The 24,103-nt window shown below is 54.6% G+C and overlaps 10 protein-coding genes across 10 annotated transcripts; 5 read left to right on the top strand and 5 right to left on the bottom strand.

The window, feature by feature from the left end:
- Positions 1-7: 7 nt before the first annotated feature.
- Positions 8-1,021, top strand: J7T55_004242 (uncharacterized protein; the record flags this gene model as incomplete). Its single annotated transcript, XM_053136060.1, has 3 exons — positions 8-54; positions 146-836; positions 917-1,021. 3 exons carry the CDS (start codon positions 8-10, stop codon positions 1,019-1,021), a joined length of 843 nt encoding a protein of 280 aa, XP_052986341.1.
- A 323-nt stretch (positions 1,022-1,344) lies between these two features.
- J7T55_004241 (isocitrate lyase family protein) lies at positions 1,345-3,113 on the bottom strand (the record flags this gene model as incomplete). The annotated part of the gene is made up of 2 exons (XM_053136059.1): positions 1,345-2,732; positions 2,810-3,113. 2 exons carry the CDS (start codon positions 3,111-3,113, stop codon positions 1,345-1,347), a joined length of 1,692 nt encoding a protein of 563 aa, XP_052986340.1.
- Positions 3,114-4,024: 911 nt separating this feature from the next.
- On the top strand, positions 4,025-5,604 carry J7T55_004240 (uncharacterized protein; the record flags this gene model as incomplete). Its single annotated transcript, XM_053136058.1, has 3 exons — positions 4,025-4,078; positions 4,162-5,051; positions 5,109-5,604. 3 exons carry the CDS (start codon positions 4,025-4,027, stop codon positions 5,602-5,604), a joined length of 1,440 nt encoding a protein of 479 aa, XP_052986339.1.
- Positions 5,605-6,244: 640 nt separating this feature from the next.
- J7T55_004239 (uncharacterized protein) lies at positions 6,245-7,246 on the bottom strand (the record flags this gene model as incomplete). Its single annotated transcript, XM_053136057.1, has 4 exons — positions 6,245-6,361; positions 6,472-6,565; positions 6,658-6,728; positions 6,788-7,246. 4 exons carry the CDS (start codon positions 7,244-7,246, stop codon positions 6,245-6,247), a joined length of 741 nt encoding a protein of 246 aa, XP_052986338.1.
- A 3,211-nt stretch (positions 7,247-10,457) lies between these two features.
- Positions 10,458-11,634, top strand: J7T55_004238 (sorbitol dehydrogenase; the record flags this gene model as incomplete). The annotated part of the gene is made up of 2 exons (XM_053136056.1): positions 10,458-11,367; positions 11,444-11,634. The coding sequence occupies 2 exons, from the start codon at positions 10,458-10,460 to the stop codon at positions 11,632-11,634; spliced, it is 1,101 nt and encodes a 366-aa protein (XP_052986337.1).
- Positions 11,635-12,019: 385 nt separating this feature from the next.
- Positions 12,020-13,431, bottom strand: J7T55_004237 (uncharacterized protein; the record flags this gene model as incomplete). Its single annotated transcript, XM_053136055.1, has 2 exons — positions 12,020-13,035; positions 13,155-13,431. The coding sequence occupies 2 exons, from the start codon at positions 13,429-13,431 to the stop codon at positions 12,020-12,022; spliced, it is 1,293 nt and encodes a 430-aa protein (XP_052986336.1).
- A 646-nt stretch (positions 13,432-14,077) lies between these two features.
- Positions 14,078-15,118, bottom strand: J7T55_004236 (uncharacterized protein; the record flags this gene model as incomplete). The annotated part of the gene is made up of 2 exons (XM_053136054.1): positions 14,078-14,965; positions 15,059-15,118. 2 exons carry the CDS (start codon positions 15,116-15,118, stop codon positions 14,078-14,080), a joined length of 948 nt encoding a protein of 315 aa, XP_052986335.1.
- A 770-nt stretch (positions 15,119-15,888) lies between these two features.
- On the bottom strand, positions 15,889-17,437 carry J7T55_004235 (uncharacterized protein; the record flags this gene model as incomplete). The annotated part of the gene is made up of 5 exons (XM_053136053.1): positions 15,889-16,451; positions 16,520-16,640; positions 16,734-16,804; positions 16,911-16,972; positions 17,286-17,437. The coding sequence occupies 5 exons, from the start codon at positions 17,435-17,437 to the stop codon at positions 15,889-15,891; spliced, it is 969 nt and encodes a 322-aa protein (XP_052986334.1).
- A 1,858-nt stretch (positions 17,438-19,295) lies between these two features.
- On the top strand, positions 19,296-20,668 carry J7T55_004234 (glycoside hydrolase family 16 protein; the record flags this gene model as incomplete). Its single annotated transcript, XM_053136052.1, has 2 exons — positions 19,296-20,104; positions 20,188-20,668. The coding sequence occupies 2 exons, from the start codon at positions 19,296-19,298 to the stop codon at positions 20,666-20,668; spliced, it is 1,290 nt and encodes a 429-aa protein (XP_052986333.1).
- Positions 20,669-22,521: 1,853 nt separating this feature from the next.
- J7T55_004233 (calmodulin cam1) lies at positions 22,522-23,402 on the top strand (the record flags this gene model as incomplete). Its single annotated transcript, XM_053136050.1, has 5 exons — positions 22,522-22,524; positions 22,594-22,650; positions 22,729-22,870; positions 22,935-23,270; positions 23,338-23,402. 5 exons carry the CDS (start codon positions 22,522-22,524, stop codon positions 23,400-23,402), a joined length of 603 nt encoding a protein of 200 aa, XP_052986332.1.
- Between the last annotated feature and the right edge of the window lie 701 nt (positions 23,403-24,103).

The following is a 24,103-nucleotide window of genomic DNA, read 5'->3' as shown; positions in this document are numbered from 1 at the left end:
AACCAACATGGGACGCCTCTCCGGAAAGAACGCCATTGTCACCGGCGCTGCTGGGTGAGAACCGTCTGACTCTGGCTTCAGGGCCTCCCCTTCTCTTTGCGCCGCCAACCTCCCAAACCCGCTGACCTCCATGGCTTCCAACCAGTGGCATCGGCCTCGAGACCTCTATCCTCTTCGCCAAGGAGGGCGCCAACGTCCTCATGGCCGACATCTCCGCCCCAGCTCTCGACAAGGCCAAGGCCAAGGTGCTGCAGCTCGTGCCCTCGGCCAGCGTGTCCACGACCCTCTGCGACGTCTCCAAGGAGGCCCAGGTCCAGGCCATGGTTGAGAAGCTCGACTCCGCCGGCGGCCTGGACGTCATGTTCAACAACGCGGGCATCATGCACGGCAAGGACGCCGACGCCGTCGAGACCCCCGAGGACATCTGGGACCTGACCCAGAACATCAACGTCAAGGGCGTGTGGTTCGGCTGCAAGCACGCCGTGCTGTCGCTGCGCCGCCACAAGAAGACCAAGGGCTCCATCATCAACACCGCGTCCGTCGTCGCCCTCGTCGGCGCCGCCACCCCGCAGCTGGCTTACACCGCGTCCAAGGGCGCCGTGCTCGCCCTGACCAGGGAGCTCGCCATGGTCCACGCCCGCGACGGCTACCGTTTCAACAGCCTGTGCCCCGCGCCCCTCAACACCCCGCTGCTCCAGGACTGGCTGGGCGACGACAAGGAGAAGAGGCTGAGGCGTGAGGTCCACTTCCCCACCGGCAGGTTCGGTGAGGCTGTTGAGCAGGCCCATGCGGTGTTGTTCCTGGCGAGCGATGAGAGCAGCTTCGTCAATGGCCACGTGAGTGATCCCACCTTCCCTTGCAGGGCAGTGACATCATGTTTTTTGGAGCGTAGCCACTGACAGACAACTCCCCTTAGGACATGGTTGTTGATGGTGGTATGACTAAGGCTTATGTGACACCCGAGGGACCTGCCAGTGCGGCACCAATCAACAATGCGCTCAAGGACTCCCTAGACGCGTAAGGGGTCTTCAGAGGCGGGACGCAAGGCAGAATAGGGTAGATGTGACTTGCATGTTCCACAAAGGTTCCACGACTTATACCAACCAGCCCTCAGGAGGGACTCAGATGGTGACTGGCGTGCTCAGATATACCCACCGCTGATGCGTCTGACCAGATGACGGACACAGGACACATACCATTCAAGAATGCACATCATTACTCAAAAAGCGGTCCTGAAATTATATGTAAGCTACTTGACATGTCCTGGGCCAGGGCTGGTCTCCATGTACAGCGGGCTGGGTGTGCCACTTCTACCTTTCGCAATATGCTACCTATGTGACATACTCAGAACTGACCCTCAGTGTTGCCCTCACCCATGCTCTTACTTCCCGAGCTCCCACTCTGAATGGCGCCAACGATGCCGTCCATGTAGCTCGCACCGCTCCACTTCTGATGTGTCAACACATCAACGCCGAGGTCCTTCTCGCGCCTCTGCACCAAGTTCACATACGCCAACATGCCATCCTTTTTGAACCCATGCGCCAGCTCGCTCGTGATCGTCGCCGTGCTGTGCAGCCCCGCAAGCGAGATGAGTTGTATGACGAAGCCCTCTTTGGCGATGTCCCAGATGAAGGATTTGAGCTTGTCCTCGGTGAACCCATGTGCCATCCAATTGAAGGACGGGCTCAAGTTGTACACCAGTCCCTTGCCGGGGTGGGCAGCCCTGACTGTACGTCCGAGCTTGGTGCAAACATCGACGTTGGGGTCGCCCGTCTCTACCCAGAGCAGGTCCGCGTAAGGCCCGAAGGCGATGGACCGCTTGGTCGCAGCCTCCATGCCGGCTTTGTAGTGGTAGAAGCCCTCGCGCGTGCGCGGCACGTCCCAATCAAAGAATACCTCCTTGCCACCCGGGGTGAGGCTTGCCGCGAGTGCGCGCCGGCTCGTCAGACCCATGTCGCGGTTTTCTCTCACTCTGCTCTCATACTTCGCGGCGTCGCCTCCCTCTGCCTTGAGGTGCGCTACGGCCGCCTCGTCGAAAGTGACCAGCTTTGTCTTCTTGACCCATTCGGCCTCGAACGTGTCGATCTCTGGCCCTGAGGCGCCGGCGGCTTCCATCTCTTGCAGAGTTTCTGCCAGAGACCTGAGGCTGGGGTCTGCCACGCCTAGTATGAACTCGTGGTCGCGCACGTCGATGGAGCTGCTCAGCAGCTTGCCACTCTCCGAGTCCGTGCGGGCGATGACGAGGTTTTCGGAGCCCATGACGTCCCACTGGAAGCGCGCCGCGACGAGGCGGTTGATGTGCTCCCCGACAGGGACGAGTACCTTGCCCGCGAGGTGACCGCATTTCTTGCCGCCGTGAAGCTGGTCCTCGAAGTGTACGGCCGCGGCACCGTTCTCGGCGAACAGCTTGGCCAGCTTCAACACAGCCGTCAGGCCGCCGTGGCCCGTGTCACCGTCCGCAACAATGGGCCTAAAGTAATCGACGTATGGGGTCTTGGCTCGTTCGGAGGAGGAGAGCTTCCTGCGTAGATCCCACTGCTTGCGGTCGTGCATGGACTGGGCCTTGAACATGCGTTGGACTTGATTTGGTACGGTATTGTAGGGGTAGTCGCCAAAGTCTGGGGAGACTTCGTTGGTGGAGGTCAGCGTGGAGGAGCACGCCCAGCCGGAGAGGTAGAGGACCTCTTGGTGGGGTGCTTGTTGGGTCATTTGGACGGGATCGATGGCGCCCACTACCAAGACACACAGTGGATATCAGCATAGGCTGGACGTGGAGGGAATAAAACACGCCATGGTGTTGGTCGCTCACTGGTGTGGATAGGCTCGCCAGCGCTCAGCTTCTCTTGGATCAAGTTCCATAGCTTTCTGGCCATGAGGGAGCTGGGATAGCTTTGCTGAAGGGAGCCTCGTTTTGACACGACATCTGCGGCAGTATAAGGCCTCTTGATGCCGGCGTATCTCGAGGTCGACCACCACTCCTCGACATCTCTGATTTGCTGTTCGTAGAGGGCATCTTCGGGCGAGCCTGCCTTTTCTTGCTCTGGGAGTACGTGGAAGGAGTCTGATGGCAGCGAGCTGGTTACGGGTGGAGAGACAGCCGGCAGCGAGGACATGCTAGGTGCCGTGGAGGACAAAGATCGAAGTGAGCCCAAGCAGGCCGGGGCGCGTGTGGTCGTGGACAACCTGGATGTTGGCCTCTTAGGGACCGATGCTGATATTCTTCGCAGCATGCTGGTCCTTGCTGGTCCTCTGTTCAACGACGAAGAGGTGGAATGTGGACGATGTCCAGGGAACGTGCAGACAAATTTCAAGCGAGCGTGCCGTGTGCTGTGCTGTGCTGTGCAAAGTAGGAGCTAATCAGCCAAGAATTTTGTTTCAATCAAGTGTAATCCAAGATAAACTTGCTGGAGGAGGCAAAAAGTGGCCGAGGAAACCGTGAGCCGTTGACGTCCCCGTTCGGCCGATGTCGCCGATTCGGAGCCGCGAGGGCCTCGGGACAGTGGAGTAGAATGTTGGACGCGGGGAAGCCTTCATTCCCTGAAAGCGAGGAGGACTGATTGGGCAATGGGCGGCGGGAGCAATGGAGCCCTGCTGTGGGTCGGCTTGCCTCGGCTCATCGGCAGCTGGGAATGATGGGGGATGGAGGGGAACCTGGGGTGCTCTGGGGGCCTCTAGCCATGCTCCTAGGAGCTTCCGAGGTCCCTCCAGCTTGGGCTCAACGTCACCTTCCGCGGCTTTGAAGCTTGCATAGGTGCGCTGGAATGGGAGCGGTGGTGGGATGGGAGATAGGCACTTTTCTTCCTGCCTCTAGCCCGAGAGGATCGTCAAAACCACACATTGAGAACCGTGTGTTGTTTTCTTTACTTTGAATACTGAGCTTGCCCTGCAACAGTTCTCTTCAACCACATTGCCTTTTTCTCCCCTCTTGCCCGTGAAGACAGACCGCTCTTGGTCTCACAACCCCAATACTCCATTTCTGTTCTCAGAGCAAGAGGATAGCCACCCAGAATCATCTTTTCGCAAAATGGCTGCTCGAGTTCAGAGCTCCTCGCGAGCCATGGGAGCTCTGAGGCCACGGGTAAGAACATTGTCTCCCTACTTGTCGTACCGCTCCTCCCTGTGCCTGGGTAGCATCTGATCCGTTCATCTTTGCCCATGTAGCTTCTGCAGTCCCGCCCTGCCGCCATTGCCAGCCTCTCCGCAAGGCAGTACTCCTCCTCCTCGGAACCCGACCTAAAGACCACCCTCAAGGAGATCATCCCTGAGAAACGTGAGCTCCTCAAGAAAGTCAAGTCTCACAGCTCTGCCGTCATTGGGGAGGTCAAGGTTGAGAACACCCTCGGCGGGATGCGTGGTCTCAAGGCCATGGTGTGGGAAGGCTCCGTTCTTGACGCCAACGAGGGCATCCGCTTCCACGGCCGCACAATCAAAGACTGCCAAAAGGAGCTGCCCAAGGGCAAGACCGGCACCGAGATGCTTCCAGAGGCCATGTTTTGGCTGCTCTTGACAGGCAGGGTTCCTTCCACCAACCAAGTCCGCGTCCTGTCGCGTGAACTGGCAGAGCAGGCCCAGCTGCCAGCTTTCGTCAGCAAGATGCTCGACGACTTTCCCACCGACCTCCACCCCATGACCCAGTTCGCCATGGCCGTCTCCGCCCTCAACTACACCTCCAAGTTTGCCAAGGCATACGAGAAGGGGCTTAACAAGGCCGACTATTGGGAGCCAACCTTCGACGACTCCATCAGTTTGCTGGCCAAGCTGCCCACCATCGCCGCCAAGATCTATCAGAACGCGTACAAGGGAGGCGGTGCTCTCCCTGCCGAAGTCGACCTCGAGCAGGATTGGTCCTACAACTTTGCCGCAATGCTCGGCAAGGGTGGCAAGGAGAACGAGAACTTCCAGGACTTGCTGCGCTTATACCTCGCTCTGCACGGTGACCATGAGGGTGGCAATGTGTCGGCGCACACAACCCACCTCGTCGGCAGTGCCTTGAGCGACCCGTTCCTCAGCTACAGTGCTGGTCTGCAGGGTCTTGCGGGACCTCTCCATGGGTAAGCCATCTTCCGTATCGAGACCGACAGTTTCCCGCTAACTTACTGCCACTTTAGTCTCGCCGCTCAAGAAGTTCTCCGGTGGATTGTCCAGATGAAGGACTCTATCCCCTCGTCCTACACCGATAAGGATGTCCATGATTATCTCTGGTCGACTCTCAACTCGGGCCGCGTCGTTCCCGGCTACGGCCATGCCGTCCTGCGCAAGCCGGATCCTCGCTTCGAAGCCCTCATGGACTATGCCTCCGCGCGGCCCGAGATTGCTCAAGACCCCGTTTTCCAGCTCGTCAAGAAGAACAGCGAGATAGCGCCCGAAGTGCTGAAGAAGCACGGCAAGACAAAGAATCCATACCCCAACGTCGACTCGAGCAGTGGCGTGCTGTTCCACCACTACGGTTTCACCGAGACGCTCTACTACACGGCTACATTCGGCGTGTCGAGGGGTTTGGGACCCTTGGCGCAGCTGATCTGGGACAGGGCACTAGGGTTGCCCATTGAAAGGCCTAAGAGCATCAATCTGGCCGGCATTTTGAAACAAGTCGAAGGAAACTGAATGCAAGAGACTTGAGAAGTATGAGGTATGTGCAAGAAGTGACATCAAAATCTGATTGAGATGCTCTGGGTTAGGGGCCCACTGCGTTCTTCGCATGTCTGACTCGTCCACTTGAAGACGTCCAAGTGATGACCCCTTCCCAGAATAGAGTTATAAGCCCCAATTTACTTGTTTCCAGCACATGCGACCACATCCACAAGAAAATATAGGATCCCGTCCGCTCTCCCTCCATCAAGCTTGTGAGAGGGTAATTAGTAGTTGGGTCGGTGACGACCAGCGAATACTGCCTGTTGCATGTTAATTCTTTTTTCTTCTTTTTTGCCTGTCTTCTTTCCTCCCCCTTCTGTTCTTCTCAATTCCTTGTCGCGAAACCGATTCGTCATGTCTAGAATTCAAGCGTGTTGTATGATGAGTTTTGGCCGCTCGCACATTCAACTTTAGCACACTCACTTGTTGTGCACAGGTGATTCCCTACTCCGTCACGAAGAATGTGTATCCGAGTAAACAGGCTTGATTGACTTTGCAGATGCTATAACATGCGATGAACAAACGTGAACGTTTCACAAAAGAAAACCCACGAGCCATCTCCTCCATCTGCTTTCTTGGCCAGCCACCCCCCAGTGCATCCACCCACAAGACTTCACTCCCAGCCGGCGCACAAGAGGAAGAGCAAACACTTCGTCGCCGAGGCGTCGGCAGCCTCCGGAGTCGCTGCCTGGACGGGGTTACTGGATTCGAGGCAGGCAGGCAGATCAACCTATCAACAATCCCGCGTCAGCCATGGGAGAATGACAGCCCGGAGGTAGCATCCGCAAGCCTAGAAGCTTAGCTCGACTATTTCGTACACTTCTGCCAGCTAAGGTGCACCTGCTGGGTGAACGCTACGGTGGCATCGTCGTCGGTCACCTGTCCAGAGGCAGTGCTGTTGGTTGAGGTAAGGGCGATGCGGTTGTTGATGTTGCTGCGGTGTCGGGATTTAGCAGTTGCTCTATTTGCGAAAAGGGTGGGCTCATGGGGTCACGGGATAGTGTCTCCAGGTGAAAGGGCACTCACAGAATTCCTTGGGCTCCGCATGGCGAGTAAATGATACTGGCGGTTGGGACTTGGTCGTTCTTGGTGTAGACCTGGCCACTGATGTCAGCTCCCTCGGCCTGCTCTCCTTTTCTTATGAACTCAAACTTACCTGGCCAGCAGCCCAGAGTCCGCCACCGCTGATGGAAGTCCTCGTGGTCGTCGTTGCGGTGGCATCCTGGGAGAAGTAGTAGGTGCTTAGGAACGTTCCCGTGACCCCAGTGTCAAGCTGGGCATAGCCGTGATAGGTGCTGTCGAGCACGGCGAACTGGAAGCCTCCTGGGTAGTTGAGCGTCAGGTGGAGCTGGCAGTTCTTGGTGCGGTCGGCTATGACAGTGCCCGGTCCGATGTAAGTCTGGAAGGCGTCGAAGCCGAAGGTGACAACGGTCTTGTCCGAGCTGAAGGAGGTCGACACGGTACCTTGCGGGCATCCGTTGCCGGAGAAGCTCGCCGCTGAGATGGTGATCTGGCTCGGATCCGGAGAAGTCCCAGGGCTGGAGCCGCCGGGGAAGTTGAGGCCTGGCAGGGCCGCAGCTGCGACTGGGAAGAGAAGAGTAGCGAAGGACTTCATCTTGTCAGATGATGGTTGACTGAGACGGTCTGAGGCAGTTCTGGGGGCGGCTGTGGGGAGGAGCTGGTGCTACTGGACAGGTTCATCTCAAGATTTGCGATTTCGAGGAACTGAGGCCGTATTTATACCCAGAATCAGGAACCGTCGCTGCTGTCGCATTCGTGTTTATGATACACATAAGCGCCCTCGTTAGCAATGCCACCCTCTCTCCAGCAACTCGGACGTGACCAGCTCGACGATGACACCGCGGGAGAATGCGAGCAGTCAATGGAGGTATCGCTCCGTCGAGAACAACCGCCAAGGGCCACTTGATTGAGTGGTTCGAGAGACTAATAATGTGTAGGCGCGCTGTCCTGAAGCCTCCGGTCAACACGCACCTGGCGCGAAGTAACTTCATGTCGAGCTAGAGGCCCCGCGGGAACACTTCTTCAGAGTAGTGCGGCAGGAGAGGCTTGTCAGGTTCGTACAGCAAATTTGCGGTTGAAAAGGTAAGATAGATGAAAACATATTAACCGGGGGGGCCTCGAGCTCTCAGAGCCCTGCGAAGGAATGGTCAACGGCCGGGTCCAGGCAGAAGCCTCGAGGCGGTCAACAGACTAGTCAGCACCTCGATGGGCTTTATATGTGGCCGCTACGAGATGTGTGTAAGTTACTTGCGTCGAGACATCTGATCTGTTGTTGGCAATTCTCATTCGACGAGGAAGATCTTACGAGCGGAACAGCATGAGAGACGGTAAGAGGAAAGACACCGGAGGCGCTGGAGGACACCGGGCTGTCCCGAGTCGTGACCTGAGCAATTTAGATCACGAAGTTTACGTGATGGAAAGGCTGGAACCGGTGGTCTGGACATGATGGAGTTGTATCCACGATACTAATTCAGGACAAGATTGTCAGGGTCCAGTTGATTAAGCTTAATTATCCCTACACCTTTGGGTTACGCCGGCCAGCCACCAGGGCTGGTGGTAGCGTCAGCAATGGTGGACTTGGCACCATTTAAACAAAAGGTCTGGCCTCAGCTGGACGGAGCCGAGAAGAGGGTCACCTGACGGCATGATGGCCTCGAGGACGAAAGTGTGACTATGGGGCCACCAACGACCTCGCTCCCTCGGTCTGCCGTACTATCGCGACAGCCGGGGCAGCCAGGCGGCTAAATATCCAAGGTCCTCAGCACCTCAGATACTACAAGGATCGAGACCCCTCTGGCCGACTGTGCCGACGATTTCCAGACGCTTTACCGAGTCTGAGACAAGCCCATTGACACGTTCACGCAAGCGCGACCTTATGCTTTGCCCTTGATGTTCTCAGTAGAGGTTGTGAAGAAGGCCCCCATGTGTTCTGGCGTCCTAGGCGTGGGATGGGTAGGTAGCCCTCACTGTCCGGAAATCCTCGGGCTCGTCAGTCCCGAAACCAGGAACAGCTCCTCTTTCTCGCCCACACTTTGGAATCTAGACAGAATCTAGACCACACGTGCAGCCTATAGCCTAGTACACCAAGCCCTGGAACCTTTTCCGAGAGCGTGAACCGTCCAGTCGCAAACGAAAGCCAGGCCGCCGTGCGCTTCGCAATGTTTCATCGGCCCAGGCGCACCTGACAAGCCACTTGGGTATATTTGAGAGAATATTACCTCGCCATGCCCCTGGTGTAGAGCAAATGGAGAGACTTTACCGCGACAGTAAGGGGTTTATGGATCGGTTTGGAAAGAGAAGAGAGACGCTGTTGGCGACCCAAAGGGTGGAGTTGGCGAAGTAAGGGTCAAGATCGAGGTCGTGGTCTTGGTCCAGCTCCAGCTCCGGCTCCAATCCAGCTCCAATCCAGCTCCAAGCGGGTCCATCCGCCTCGAAGGGGACGAACCGTGGTCTCGGGAAGCCGATCACTGCTGATCACTCGACGACTGTGGGGAAACGCCCCACGGAGAAACTCAGCCAGCAGTCCAGGCCCTTCTGTCACCTGCGAACCCCCAGCTGTCTGCGTATGCGCGGACTTCTCTCAACCTTGACAGCCTTCTCGAACTGCCCGAGTACCCGCTGTCTGTGGTCCGCTGTCCGCTGTCCGCTGCCACGTTGCCTGCTGCCCTCTCGCCATCCGCGAGGTCGTATTGAGTATTTTATCTCGATTGCTGTGCATTATTATTATGGAGCTGTCAGCCAATGCTAGCCACCTCTGGGAACCACAGTTTCTGTCATTCAGCCTCTCTATCAGGCTGTCAGTTCCTCTGTTTTCCTCTTGAGACCCTCGTCCCGCATGCCGGAGCACCTCGGGCGTTCGCTCTTCAAGACACCCGTCTCTCTCATCCCACTCTTTCCCGGTAACCGGGCCCGGGTCGTGCTGATGTCCTCGGCCTAGATGCTCGTGCTCGTGGCGAGACAGAGCTCGTAGGTCGGGCGATCAATGGCCCAATGCCTTTCTGCCTTGGCCTCGTCCGCCATGACCACTCACAACCTACATGAGGATGCGCAATCGGGAGTGATGCCAAGTTGAGAGGGGTTGCAAGTGCGTATCCTCGGCCGTCCGTTCCAGGGAAGCCGACCGGGATCCAACCTTCGAGCCGTGCTGGCTGTCAGCTGGTCTACAGAATCACAGTGCGTTTAGCCTGTAAGACCATGCCCTATATTGACTCCCAAAACTGCTGCTCCTCCTCCTTCTCCTCAGACGTTGGAGATCGCCAATCATGCCGTCTACTCCACGCCCAGAATCCTTGCAATGCGGGGTGCAGAAGACTCTTACATCCTTGACAGCTCCATGAGAGACGCCTGGATCGCGCCCAGTCGAATGAGATCTCCTCTTTGAGGAAGCGAGACGTGGACTATGGTACAGAGGCAGCTCTTTATTCTGCCTCGATAATTTTTCCATCAGTCACAGGCCGCCTTCCGGGCTGATGGAGCCACCCTACACATACGCGAGTAGTTCGTGACGACCGTCACCCCACGGGTTGTTCCCCTCTTATTCCTATCTGGGTTAAGCCAGAAGTGGCCACCACCAGACGGTATTCCTCCCGGACCACAACACATATCTCATGCCGATACTGCCTCGACATGTATAAAAGCCGGGATTTTCCATTAGAGAGTCCAGCATCATCTCACCAGAGTGTCCCTCATCTCTCCCTTACACACGACAGATTAATACAACATACGGCTTACACACAGCCTGATATTTAGAAACAAATATCCCAGCTAATAATTATCCACCACTCACAAGACTAGCCACGCTCAACATGGGCTCCATCGAGAAAACAATGAACGCAGTACAATACTATGGGCAGCGAGACGTCCGTCTGGAGAAGGTGCCCCTGCCCGACCCAGTGAAGCCAGGCTGGGTCCGGATCGCACCCAAGTTCTGCGGCATCTGCGGCACCGACCTGCACGAGTACGTGAGCGGCGCAAACCTGATCCCCACGCCAGGCCACCCACATCCCATCACTGGGGAGACGCTGCCCCTGACTCTGGGCCACGAGTTCTCGGGCGTGGTCGAGGAGGTTGGTGAGGGCGTCACCCACGTCAAGAAGGGCGATAACGTGTGCATCCAACCAACTCTCTGGGACGACTCTTGCAACTCATGCAAGAGAGGCCTCGTCAACTGCTGTGACGGCAATGGCTTCCTCGGTCTGAGCGGCTGGGGCGGCGGCATGTCAGAGTTGACCAACGCCCCGGCCGTGGCGGTCAAGCCGCTTCCGGCCAACGTGTCCCTCGAGGTCGGCGCCCTCGTCGAGCCCCTGGCGGTGGGCTGGCATGCGGTGAAGATATCGCCCTACAAGGAGGGCGACACGGCGCTCGTCCTGGGAGGAGGGCCCATCGGGCTGGCAGTCATCCAGGCGCTGGTCAGCAAGGGGTGCAAGAACATCATCGTTTCGGAGGTGGCAAAGAAGAGGAGAGACTTCGCGACACACTTTGGTGCGCACGCCGTCATCGATCCCACAACCACCGACGTCGTCGCCGAGGTCGACAGGTTGACAAACGGGCACAAGGTGGACGTGGCCTACGACTGCGCCGGCGTGCAGATTGCGGTGGACTCGGCCTTCAAGGCCCTCAAGACGAGGGGCATGCTCGTCAACGTCGCCGTGTGGAAGGGCAAGGCTGCTCTGAACATGAACGACCTCGTCTTCAGGGAGCGCGCATACATGGGAGGTAAGTCGAGACCGATTTCCCCGGCCCCATCCCTTCTGCTCGTTGTCTATTTGAATTCGCTAACGTTTCCGTCCAGTTGCCACGTACGTCCATGGTGATTTCGAGGAGGTCATCGAGGCCATCTCGACTGGTAAGATTAAGCCCGCAGACATGATCACAAAGAAGGTTGCCATGGACAAAGTTGCCGACCAGGGATTCAAGACGTTGATCGAGGACAAGGACAGTCACGTCAAGATTCTTGTCGACATGACTCAGCAAGTTGCTTGAAGCGAGATCGGGATAACGGAGTTGATGCATGCGGCGGGGTTTGTCTTTGCTTGACCTGGTGTTCGCTTCGATACCCGGCGGACTTCTGACGATTAATGTAGTTTTTCGATAATCTTGGCATAATTTCATAATGTAAAATTGATTGATCAAATTCTTTTGCTCAATGTCATTGTCAACAAAGACGAATATGCTCGGAAGGCTTCAATGGTACTGGCACGTTTGGGTGAGTTTCCTCGGGGCCCGGTATAAAGAAGTATGTGTGCTCATGTTCATTCCGATGATATCAATCTCACGAGCTAGGAATCACTCACTTCTCACGCGACTCATCTCCCCCTCCCCTATTCCTAAATTGCAGATGACGCGCGCTCCTGCTGTGAGCTCATTGTTAACTCTGGCTCCCCGTCTCGTTGCTCGTCCAAAAGTGCCTCTGTATGTCAACAGGAACTGGAAGTGGGGGAGTCCTGTGATATTCAAAGATCCTCAGCTCAATCGGTTGTACCGTCTTGTCGCATATCACAATACATCTCTGGTCAGTTGCGTTCTTGGCAGATTCTCTCAGTGTGCTGATCAGCGACACCAGCTTCTGGAGACGGGGTTGAATCTCATTCTCGTAGGGGATGAAAGACGTTGCGTGGTAAATCACATCAACCTCTGTGAAAGAGCCATCGATATAGGTGCCTCGAATCAGGAAGGGGACCCTGCCGAACCATAACTGAGGCATCTTTCTGAAGGGGGCCAAAGTGCTTGCACTCAGCTCCGCCGCGTCTTTGCTGAAAGTTCCGTTGCCTCTTCGGATCACCTTGGAGCAGGGTGCGTGCCGCAGTCGAGGGCTTTCAGGGGACGTCTGGCTTCCACGCTTGAACACAATTCTCTCTGCCACAGTATTGGGCTGATACGCTTCTGAGAGATCCTTCTCATCGACCCGCGAGGGCTTTGGGTGAAATTTCCACTGTTTGTCATGGGAAGATATCGCTTCACCGGAACTTGGTAGAGCAACGTCTAGTTCTGACAGAACTGCGCAATTCAGAGGTCCCAGGTTGTACCGGATAGCGCGGTGATAGGAGCCATTGTCCTGCAATGTACGTCGCGCGAACAAGTCCTCAAAGTCACGACCGTGGTTACCCTCTTCTCCCATCTTCTCAAAGACGCGCTCCCAGGTAGGCGTAACGACGAGAGTGTTCTGCACCATGGCCAGGTCTAAACGAAAGTGATGCTTGGCCTTCCCGTTGACGAAGCGCAGGAGGTGGCCGAGAGAGTTGCGGTTGATGATCAGGTCGACATCATCGAATCGGAAGCCCGGGTTCATGACAGACATGCTCTGGAACATTGGTTCAAACGGATATAAGGGCATCCGAGCCGTGTTGACGTCCCGGTAGTGCCTCATCCAAGACCTCCTCGTTACTACAAACGGTAGCTTATGTGCGATTAGCACAGGAGCCTCTCCTAAACCATGAAGGGCCCAATTAGCCCCTGAACTAGACGTTTGTTTGGTCCACGTCGAGAGTGGATGGTTGGCCTACCCGGTACATAGATCTGTGGACGCAACGGGCGTTTCTTGAGCTGCATCTTGGACTCGACTCTCCAGCTGTAGCTACAGAGGAGATCGAATCCTGAGGCACTGGTAACGTGGTCCTCGCATGGTTTCAGAGCCTTGGATTGAATACGGCCCAATTTGCTCCCCAAGTTCCGGGCTAGCCATGCCTTCTTCTCATCAAGCCCAGCGTGTCGCAGTCGTCGTCGAGCCAGGAAGCTCACTTGGGGTTGCCCTGCTGCCTTTCTGGCGAGGGTAGGCAGCATCAGGCTTTCGTCTGCAAGGCCTCGAGCTTATGTCTCATGTCTCATGATTTTGATGGTACAGGACTGTCATGGCCGGGCTAGAAAGGCGAGCGTCAAGTGTTGCAGCCTCTTTCAATAGTGGATGTCTGGAGTGAAATTGTTAGCAGGTACTCCTAAACCAATCAGTGGCACCGCGACGTGAAGCAACAAGCGCCCCACCCCCCTCCAAGTCCCAAAATCTAGGGTTCGGATGAAATGGAGGTACGCAAGTAGCGAATCGAACATATAGACTAGCATCACTTGCCATCTTCTGGCGAACTCTCCGGATACAAGGGTGAAGAAGATACATGGAAAGCTGATCGAATATGCACTTAATGTCTAGAAATTATTCGGAAACTAAGTGCACCGACCATTGTCTGTACCCGGGCAGAGGTCATTCAAGCCCCCCCCCAAACCTGGAGGCTGCGAAACATCGAGGTGCATATACAAATGTGAACGCATGCATGTGGGCAGGCTCACGACAGAGATACTGCAGGGTGCTGAAACTCTTTCCTAGCTACCTGAGTATGGTACTTGAGATTTGATAATCCTTTGATGCCCCATATAATACAAGTCTAGCAGGAGGAATACATGAGCAATCCTCGATGCTACTCTCTCATTTCCCTTCTCAGCGCCTGATCGGCGTGATGTGTGGTTTTCCATACTTGTCGCGGAAACAGCTCTGGCTGTCGTGAAGGATAAGCCTGGTGGTCCGCGGGTCATGCTTAACGTCCATGCCTTTATCCCCATGTACCTCCTCCATCTCCTGCCTGAACTTGCTCTTCGGCTTGCCCTCCTTGATCCTCCGCTTCTCAAAGAAGACATAAGAGCCATAGAAAACCGGACTAGAGCATCCAATTGCGGGTCCACGCAGACCCAGGAATCTTCTCAGAACCCTGGGTTGGATGCTAGCCTTGTCCGGGAGACACTTGGAAATGGTCCGCAAATACGCCGCCTGGGTAACGCCGTCCTTTTTGAGGAAAGTACGAACCTGTCTTCGCATCGTATCGCATGTCTCGTAGACCGGCACGGTTCCATCCTTCTCGCCCGGGAGTTCAACGTCGGTGGGCACCTCGAGTAGCGCCGCGGCCTTGGACTTGTCTGTAGGCTTGGCCTTCTTAGCTGCACTGGCAGGAAGCTTCTGGGGCAAGCCTTGAAGCTGGCGCTCTCTGAAGAAAATGCCGGCGGCCTCGTACGTTCTCGACTGCTGGCCTGCCCTCGGCCCGTGGCCGCGCATGAAGGTGTTGTAGGCCGACGCGCTGACACCTATAGTGTCCTGGAACTCTCCCACCTTTTGAGCCCCAGAATCGATCCAGATGCGGATCTTGCTCCGGATGTCGTCGGCATTTGAGGAGATTTCGTACAGGCGTGGGTCGTACTCAGATATTTCAGGGACGTCCTTGGGAAAGAGCTTGTCGTCTTTCTCATCCTCAATGGCATCGGACTTGGTCTTGGGTCCGAAGGTGGGTGTTGCTGGTGTATTCTCTTTGTCTTGATCAGCATAGAATTGTGCGAGCTGATCGTATGGAGTTCTCGTCAGCTATCATTCAATAATGTAGATGGGGTACATCACTACGCGGCTCCACGTCTGATGACCTACACTTCTTACACCAACGTAATCTTCGTTGGATGTACCCCGTGAAAGTGGTACTGGGGTTTGGGCTGTCATCATCACCGGAGGTGGTTGAGTAAGGTATAACTGTATTATTTCTCGCGAGATAGGTGCAGAAATGAGTAGGATAGTCAATTGAAGTCAACTCATGTTTGATCGAAGAACTCAAGCTACCTCCTCACTCTATATGCCGACGTATTGGTCTACGCTGATCGGCGAGGTGACGTCAGTCGAAGACCGTCAATCATCTCTCGATCCAACACCCTGCTGAGGGACGCGTTACGCGTTGTTTATTTACTTTCCCAGGGTACTTCAGTTAGCTTCGATATTGCTGAAACAAGCTAGACGATTTATCTTGCATCCAGACTCTAAGGCCTTTCCTTGAGATAAACGCCATCTGCCAAAGAGTAAAAGTGCCCAGATAGGGAACTCTTACGTCATGCCCCCTGATCAATACCTAGGTACTTACGTCCATTGAAATAAAAAATACCATTCGGAGCTAGCTATCTTTGCAGTTGTCTAGATTAAATAGGTCAAACGCATGATCATTTTATGCCAAGTTGTAATAAAATCTATATGCTAAAACGCAAAGCGAGAAGTATACAAAACTCACTGGCATATCACTATTTCCGTGCAGTAGACCGTGACGAGGATGTAGACACATTTTCGTCGTAGACATACCGATAAATATATCTATATATATTAAGAAAAACACTGAAGTCCACGTTCTGCATTCTGTCTAAATTGCCTCGTCAGGGCCTCTTGACTAAGAAAAAGATATCGTGCTGCCTTGGTGCCCACCCAACCGCCACCTAAGCTTCAACATTTTAAGAGGGACTGGTGCAGGATCCTCCAATGTTCTCGAAGTAAGCCAGGCTATTGAATTCCGTGTTTATCTCGCTGAGCTTCCACTGCCTGTCCTCCTGATTACAAACAAATCCCAGAATGGCGATGCCAGCTACAACTTTACCCGCTCCAAAAGTTTGCGTGTACCGAATGACCACGGTGTCGTGAGTAACAGCGTAGGTGCCAGTGACCACCACGGGAATCTTTGGTTGAGTTGCCTGGCTGGCCATGAAGGCTTGCTTTGAAGGAAAAGTGACAGATCCCAGGGGAATGCCGGCCAAGATGTTGATGCTGTCAGACGTATCATTAAAATCCTTGAAGAGGTAGGATTGAGCTAGGGCCTCGGAGTAGTTTCCAACCACCTGAGCATAATTGTCGACGAGGGCGGCTACTGTCTTCGGATTGTACTCTAGAGCCTTGGAGCAGGACAACAAGGCACCAGAAGACGGAGAGGAGCGGTCATATCCCAGGCCAGAACCAAGGGCGGTGGAAATGAAGAGGAAGAGCGAAAAGAATTGCATCTTGAATGACTGGAGTCCGGGGACTCTGTCATACTTAGCTAGCGTCAGAGACGTGGGAGGTCCGCTAGAATTGTGTGTGATTTTTACTCACAGATGGATGTGCTTTGGATGTCTGAAATGTCGTGGACACTTGGTTGTTGACCAACAATAACACGGCCGCCGAGTTTTGAATACGAAAGAGGAGCAGGCGAGTACGGGTTGGCTGTGACTGACTATCGGAAGCAACGAAGCAACATGTATCTACTCAGAGGATGTGAAGTATTTATACACGACGGCTCGCAGTACTGTTGATGGTTGCTGCTTACTGTTCCCATCCGCTGCATGCCCACTATCGATTTGACTACCCGCAGAAAGGGAATAGTGAGATAATTGTTCTCTAGTACGGACAACATCAGCAATCCTCGGGACCGATGACTGGAGACGAGAAAACACCCAGGCTCGTAGCCCCGAGGCGTGCAGTGGCGGCTGAGGAATTCATATACCAGTAGGTCGGACCCGAGGAGGAAGAGAAGCAACCTCTAGGAATCGACGCTGCATGAAGTGGCTGCATGGGGCATATTCTCTTCTCCATCGGCATGCAATGCAATTATAACCGAGGACACAGAGCTCGTGTAGCACTCGCTCGTAGTCTGGAGCGACAGTGCAAATAGACGGGTGAGGAAGACAACACAGGATGGAGGGCTGGAGTCATCAACACCGCCCTGCAATTCATATGAGATGCATACGTGTGCAGCATCCATATAAAGCTCGATCGACCCGAGTCTTTGCGAACAATCCATCACTAATCATGCAGGAATATCACGACTGATCCTCAAGCAGAAGGCCGCACTACTGATAATTTCTAAAAGACCACGAACAAGCGTGTGGCTGGGAAAAGATCAGCTGCATGTCTCCGGCTGAAACATGACCACTCGTCCAGGTCCTCGGCCAGCGGTAAGGCTGTCGACTTGCAAGGTTGGGTGTTGTGGAGCGAGTCGGCGGTGTTACTGAAGATCTGACCGGATGCCATGTGATGACGAGTCGAGTCGAAAAAGAGGCGCTCATGTCCCGAAAAGGCTTGAATAGTCAGCACTGCAAGTTACACAGATCGAAGCCGTACGACCTGCCCAAATGAGCGAGCAAAGTTAGATGGCGCGGGGGCCGCTCACGACCTTGCTACCACAAGAGGTGTTGGCCGAGGACCTCCCCTTGATGGAGGAAGACAGGCCCAGAGGCAGAGGCAGACAACTTGTGCGTGGCGCGGGATGACTAGAACCACCACCCCGATTTCATCTGTCAGCAAGACTGAAGACGTGCTTCCGCAGCACCCATTGAAGAGATTGTGATGCCAAGGCACAACGTAATCAGGTTGCGCCCTTGTTGGTTTGGTGGTGGACGCATCTATACACCAGATGCGTACACCAGTCATGTACGTGACCAAGCGAGCCGACAACTGAGCACTTGGAGCGGGAGGAACCGAGAGAGGCTATGAGCGCATGGAGGCATCCTTGGGAACGACGGCATGGGTGGAGGGATGAACGATGAGCAGGGTGGAGGCCTTCTGCCTTGTTTCTGGGGACAGACAGCGTCGGAATTCCGACATTGTATTTGACTGATACGAGCAGAAATCGAATAGAAATAGACACACGTCGTCGATCTCTTGCCTCTTGCTTCCCATCAGTCCATCCTTCCATCCACAATGTGCATCTGTCTGTCTATCACCAGTATTCAATCGACCGGACCAAAAGAACAAGCGAGATTGCCGATGATCATCGGTCTGCTGCACCCAACAGCCGGCCATCGTGGAAATGGGGAGGGAACCCGATGAGGCGGGTATTTCATCGACTCAAGTTGTATTGGCCTGCCTAAATACTGTGGTGCTGTACCTGGCGATACCCTCATCTTCCCCTCCTTTCACAGCGGGGGGCCGCTGAGGGCGCTAGATGGAAGCGAGCCAGGGCAGCCCCGGCAGATAAGGCCAGCGGCCAATTACATGCTGCACTGGCCCCCAGCATCCGCAAAGGAGAAAAGATGCACAGGGGGTCCCAGTGCTAGCGGAAACGGTTCCTGCATTGGCGCTGCCCCTGGAAAAATGGAATATGAGAAAAGGAAATGGAAGAGTAACCTCCACCGCCCGAGCCCAATCCCAAAGCAGCACGAGGAGACCCTCATCTCAATCTCAATCTTCAATGACCATGGGACCCAATCCCCAGTGAAACGTACCTGCAGCACGGCATCCATTGGGCCACGCCGTGTTGCCGGCCCCCTTTTTTCCTTTCTCGCGGTGCCCTGCCGAGATCCACGGTGAATCTCCGTCCTCGACGTCCCATTCCCTGGACTGAACTTGGCTACATGGGGAGATCGACTGTGATTCCTGCACTCTGAGCCATATCTGCGAGGGCTGGTGGCAAAGCAGCACACTATTACATTCATTTGCTTGGCTCGTCGCTTTGCATTTCCACCCCGTCTTGTCCGTTCCTTTTCAGTCCATCCCTCCCTTGCCCTCTCAGACTCTCGACCTCGACTCGCCGTTGACATTCCTTCTTCCTGAAACCACCTCCCTTTTCTGTCGACGCCGCCCTTGCCGCGTCTCCTTCCATATCTCGTTCGCGTAGACCTGGGCGCTGTACTTCTGCTATTGACTTGGTCGTTGAGCAGCCGCCACTTCTTGCGCCCTCTTGGTGTATGTACGCTCCTGTTTTGTCATTGTCTCTGTATGCTCTCGTCTGCTTCCACCTGAAGCTATATAAATCCACCACCGGCACGCAACACAAGCCAGCCCGCGACGAGTCTAACGTAGCCTAGGCACATAGACACAAGATCAGGCACTGGATCTTTCTGGTGGACACTCCACTCCTTTTTGGTTATCCCAACAGGCATTTTACACGATGCCGTCGTTACGCTCATTTCTCTTGCCTGCGGCTGTGCTGCTGGGCGCTGCCCAACTTGCCTTGGGACAGACAACTACGGATTGTAATCCCTTAAACAGCACCTGCCCAGCGGACCCTGCTTTCGGGACAGACTACAATTTCGTCTTCAATGCCACTCCGGCCGAAGGAGCCTGGGAGAACCATGTCGGCAAGGTCACATACAGTGACGACGGCGCCGAGTTTACGATCAACAAGCAGGGCGACTCACCCACTATCCGCACAAAGTTCTACATCTTCTTTGGCCGTGTCGAGGTGTGGTGGAAGGTCGCACCTGGCCAGGGCATCATCTCGTCCTTGATGCTGCTGTCCGATGACCTGGATGAGGTTGATTGGGAGTTTTTGGGCGGCGATGGCAAGCATGTCGAGACGAATTACTTTGGCAAGGGCGTGGGCAACTATACGTGGATGCGCGAGTACGAGATCCAGGGTGGCACTACCAGCGACTATCACAACTACACCCTCGACTGGACGAACTCGAGTCTTTCCTGGTATATCGACGGTGAACAGGTGCGACAGCTGACGCCCGCGGAAGCCAATAACACCTTGAGCTACCCCCAGTCTCCCATGAGGTTATCACTGGGAATCTGGGCTGGCGGTGACCCCACAATGCCCAAAGGCACGATTGAGTGGGCTGGTGGTGAAACAGACTACACCAAAACTCCCTACTCCATGTACGTCAAGAGCTGCCGTATCACCGACTATGGTCGCGGTACCGAGTACAAGTATTCCGACATGTCTGGAACTTGGCAAAGCATTGAGGAGGTCGAGTAAGTTCAGAATGTTCATTGGAGTTTTCTTGTCTGCTGTTTTTCTCCCTGTGACTAACCAGCGCCCTTGCGCCTCGCAATAGATCCGAGAAGAACTCAACTGCCGCGGAGGCCGTTAATGCTGAACCCGAGAAGAGCGTTTCGGAGAAATTCAACGAGCTTCCTACGGGTGCCAAGAGCGCCGTCTTTGCCTGCAGCGCTGCCGCTGCCGTTGGCCTGGTGGTCGCTTCAGCCTTCTACTGCTTCCGCCAGCGCAAGAGAGGCCAGCAGGAGGCGCAGATGGCTGTTGCAAGGGCCGAGGAGGAGCGCATGGAGATGGAGCGATACAAGGCCGCCGGTGTGAACCCAGACGGATTCACCGATGTTGCCCCGACCCCCAACGAGAAATTCGGCGCGGCCGCTGCGTCCAGGCCGTTGCTGAACAACGGCGCCTCGGGCTCACCCCCTGGCACCCCACACGACGGCCAGAACCCTTACACGGATGGCTTCTCGCCCCTGGGATCCGGCAACGGAGGCTTCTCCTCAAACCCGCATGCGGGTCGCAACGACAACTACTTTCGGTAGACCATATGCCTAGACCACAGGTCATGGTTTTGGCGACGAGATGAGTCGCAGGCATGTCGAGGTTTTCTTTGCTTACTCTGGGGTCGGAGTCGGGTGGATCTGCTCTTTTTCTTTTCCTGTCTCGGATCGGCCACATCTCTTGACTGGTCACGTTCCTGGCCTGCCAAATTTGGGGCCGTTCCAAAATTTTGTTCTATCTGGACATGTTGAGCGCATATTCCCAGAAGACCTGTTTTAGTCAGCTCAGTTGCGCTTGGCTAGGTTCATGGATACGACATACATATATACCCTTTAGTGCGAAGAGCGAAACGGAGCAATATCTCAGACCGCAAGTCTGCAGCTTGAAATCTCAAAAGTTCCAGCGTGAAAGTGCAAGATGCGTGTGGCCTAATATCTCATCTCTTGAGACCACGACAAAGCAGGATGACCACGGCAAGGAAATAACTGCCGCTCTCGGTCACATGTCAGTCTGCGTTACCAGTTGATAATCACCTGTCTGCATGGAAATGACGACTCCCCGACATCTCATGACACAGACTGAGTTGCAAAGTCTTGCATGATTTTCTTGCCGCTAGTCCAAGTAGATGCCGTCTGGGCCACGTAATAGCGGGGGTCAATCATATGGGAAGCCAGGCTTGACGACAGCAACATATCCGCCCGCACAGAAACTCGGGCCGGGCCACAGCTGGGCGTCCCATTTCGCTAGATTATTTCCGTGGCCCGACCCTAGTGGCCTACGGGGCAGAAATTGGGGGCCGGGCCAGAATTGTTGACTTGCAATTGTTGTTTCCATGACGAGTTGGATGTAAGCTTTGGTCAGATCTTCTCAAGTTGCTGCACCTGGAAGGGGACTTGGCCATTGCCATCTAGCCCTGGCATTTGGTCAGAACCTAAACTGTAATCCTCCGAACCGGCATGATCTGGTCGTACAGAAGAAAATGAGAAGATAACATTATATCAACTAAATCAGTTGACGAGTGTCCGGCAGATTGAAGCGCAACCTCCTACAGTACAATGCCACGGACCCACACCTAGGATGCAGATGTCTTCCGGAATTGGAATCAAGATTGCAGCCTGCTGGGTCTGCTGCGTGGCGCCAGGAACAACAACAGATTCCATCTCTGGGTACGTCTGCTACTGACCAATGAATTGAGACGTAGCTCTTCAAATTTTCTGCTGTTGGCAGTAGCCCCCGATGGCCACATCAACAGCCTCGTTCCTGCAATGGGTAGAATTTGGACACAATTAGCATCAGCTACTGCGGCCACGTCTCAGCCAGCCCGTTGTGGCCACCTATTGCCAGGAGTAGGATCTACCGCCAGAAGGAAAGGTCCGGGTAAATATTCCTAAGGCTGGCAAAGGAACTGTCGGCATCGTACTTGTTTCTACTCACACCCGCGGTTTGGAGACAAGTATCCGTTAGGTAACCACTGGTCCACGATGGATGCGGTCGCCGGATATTAATAGCCGACCCTAACCCGACCGCCAGACTTCTGAAACTGACCTGAAATGTCGACCACGCTGAACCAACCGATGGCAGCGGATTGCCTTGCCTCTTTCGGGGAGAAGGCCCGGCAGGGGATCCACGCGCAATCAAAGAGAGGGCCCACATAAAGTGTCGTCCAAACCGCCGTGGTCAAACACTCCTTCCCCTTGATGATCTGTGCAGATACATATACGAAGTATCGCGCGTCACATTTCTTACACAACGCCCCTTCACCCCTTCTATTGCACAGCAGGCCTTCGAAGCTTCTCGTAGAACCTTAATTTGTACTTTGACCGTTCGACCTGTCTCCAAGACCATCAAAGACCACGTAGATCTCAAACCGATCACACCACATTCGACTCCAACAATGGTAAGTCCCTTGCCTCACAACGACAGTTCTATATGAGATCCAGTGGTCAACTGACACATCAAACCACAGGCTAAGCAGCTGAGCGCCGAGGAGATTGCAATCTTCCGAGACTGCTTCAATGAATACGTATGTTGGCCATCCTCAGCGGCACATCAAGATGGTGCCCTGTGCTTGCATACGCAGAAGCTGACTGTAGGTCCTCAGGACACGGACAAGGGCGGCAACATCACCGTCGAGGAATTCGCCAGAGTGATGCGTAAGACGAATCCGTCCGTCTCAGATGAGGAAGTCTCCAAGATCATCAGCGAGGTCGATCTTGACGGGGACGGAACTATTAACTTTGATGGTTAGTGTTCTATCCCACCCTTGTATATCCACCTTTGACTAACAACGCCCTCCTGGGTGAGCAGAATTCATTACCATGATGACGGGACAGCCTTACAAGAGCCCAGAGCCGGCTGCTGCTGCCGGTGAGGGCACCACCACCGGGACTGACGGTACGCAAGCGAGCATCGTGGGCAGTGTGGCAGCATTCCGGGGCGTCAGCAACGTCTCGGCTCTGCTCAAACGTCAGCGAGAGACTAATAGAGTTTTCAAGGACGCGTGGCTGGAAATTGATCCCACCCTCAAGGGGTCGATCACCCCCGGCGAGATGGAACAGGTTGCGGCCAAAGCCGGCCTGGTTGTCACCGCTGCTGATGTCGAGGGGATGATCGATCCCGCGAACGGAGAGGGGAAGATTACATGTGAGCATCCCACGACGACCATTTCTATAATGTGACAGACCTGCTGACGCTGGGAACTATGGGGCAGACGACAAGTTTCTTGAGTTCGTGAAGCGGCAAGAAGTCGATGATATTGTGAGCGGATACGAGTGATGGTTATGTGAAATGGTCCCAACGATATTCTTGGGTACATATACGTGGGTAGGAGAATCTCAATCGATCACATAGGTTAAAGCCAAGTAAGACTTGCGCTTTTCGCTCTACTCGCGGTCCTTGTCTGTGAATCCTTGGGCTACATAATCAGGTATCCACATACACCAAAAGCCGCTTGCGAGCCAATACCACTGTACCTGGATTGTTTCCAAATGGAGGACAGCATCTCTACCAGGCTACATGAAAACACTCTCTAGAATACCTCCTATGCCATATTCCGAACGCCTTCAATGTTCTGTGCCCGGCGTTGGCAACTGAGGGCTACCCGCTAATATGCAGGTTTGTAAGCAGGCTAATTAGACACTACAACCGCCTATCTGAGACAACAGACAACAAGTGCTACGAGATATGATGGTTACACAACGATTTAGAAGTTGGTCTTTGGAGTCAGCAGTGCAGACAGCCTCGGTGAATAAGTTACACGTGCACAGCGCTGAATGTTACAAGACGGTTTCTTGCGCCTCCGATGACGTCAGAATCACTCGATATCGGTTCAGCTCGAGACAAGAACCGCAGAGCACTGCAAGTGCCAGGCCAACATTTAATCCATCCTGCACCGCGCATCGACATCCAGATCATCTAAAGAGACACCTTGATCTCATTGAAAAAAGTGACATATCTGTAGGCACGCTTCAAAATCC

Source organism: Diaporthe amygdali, assembly GCF_026229845.1.
Source record: "Diaporthe amygdali strain CAA958 chromosome Unknown NODE_63_length_156346_cov_64_415879, whole genome shotgun sequence".
Classification (NCBI taxonomy): Eukaryota; Fungi; Ascomycota; class Sordariomycetes; order Diaporthales; family Diaporthaceae; genus Diaporthe; species Diaporthe amygdali.
This window is presented reverse-complemented; position numbering and strand designations above follow the sequence as displayed.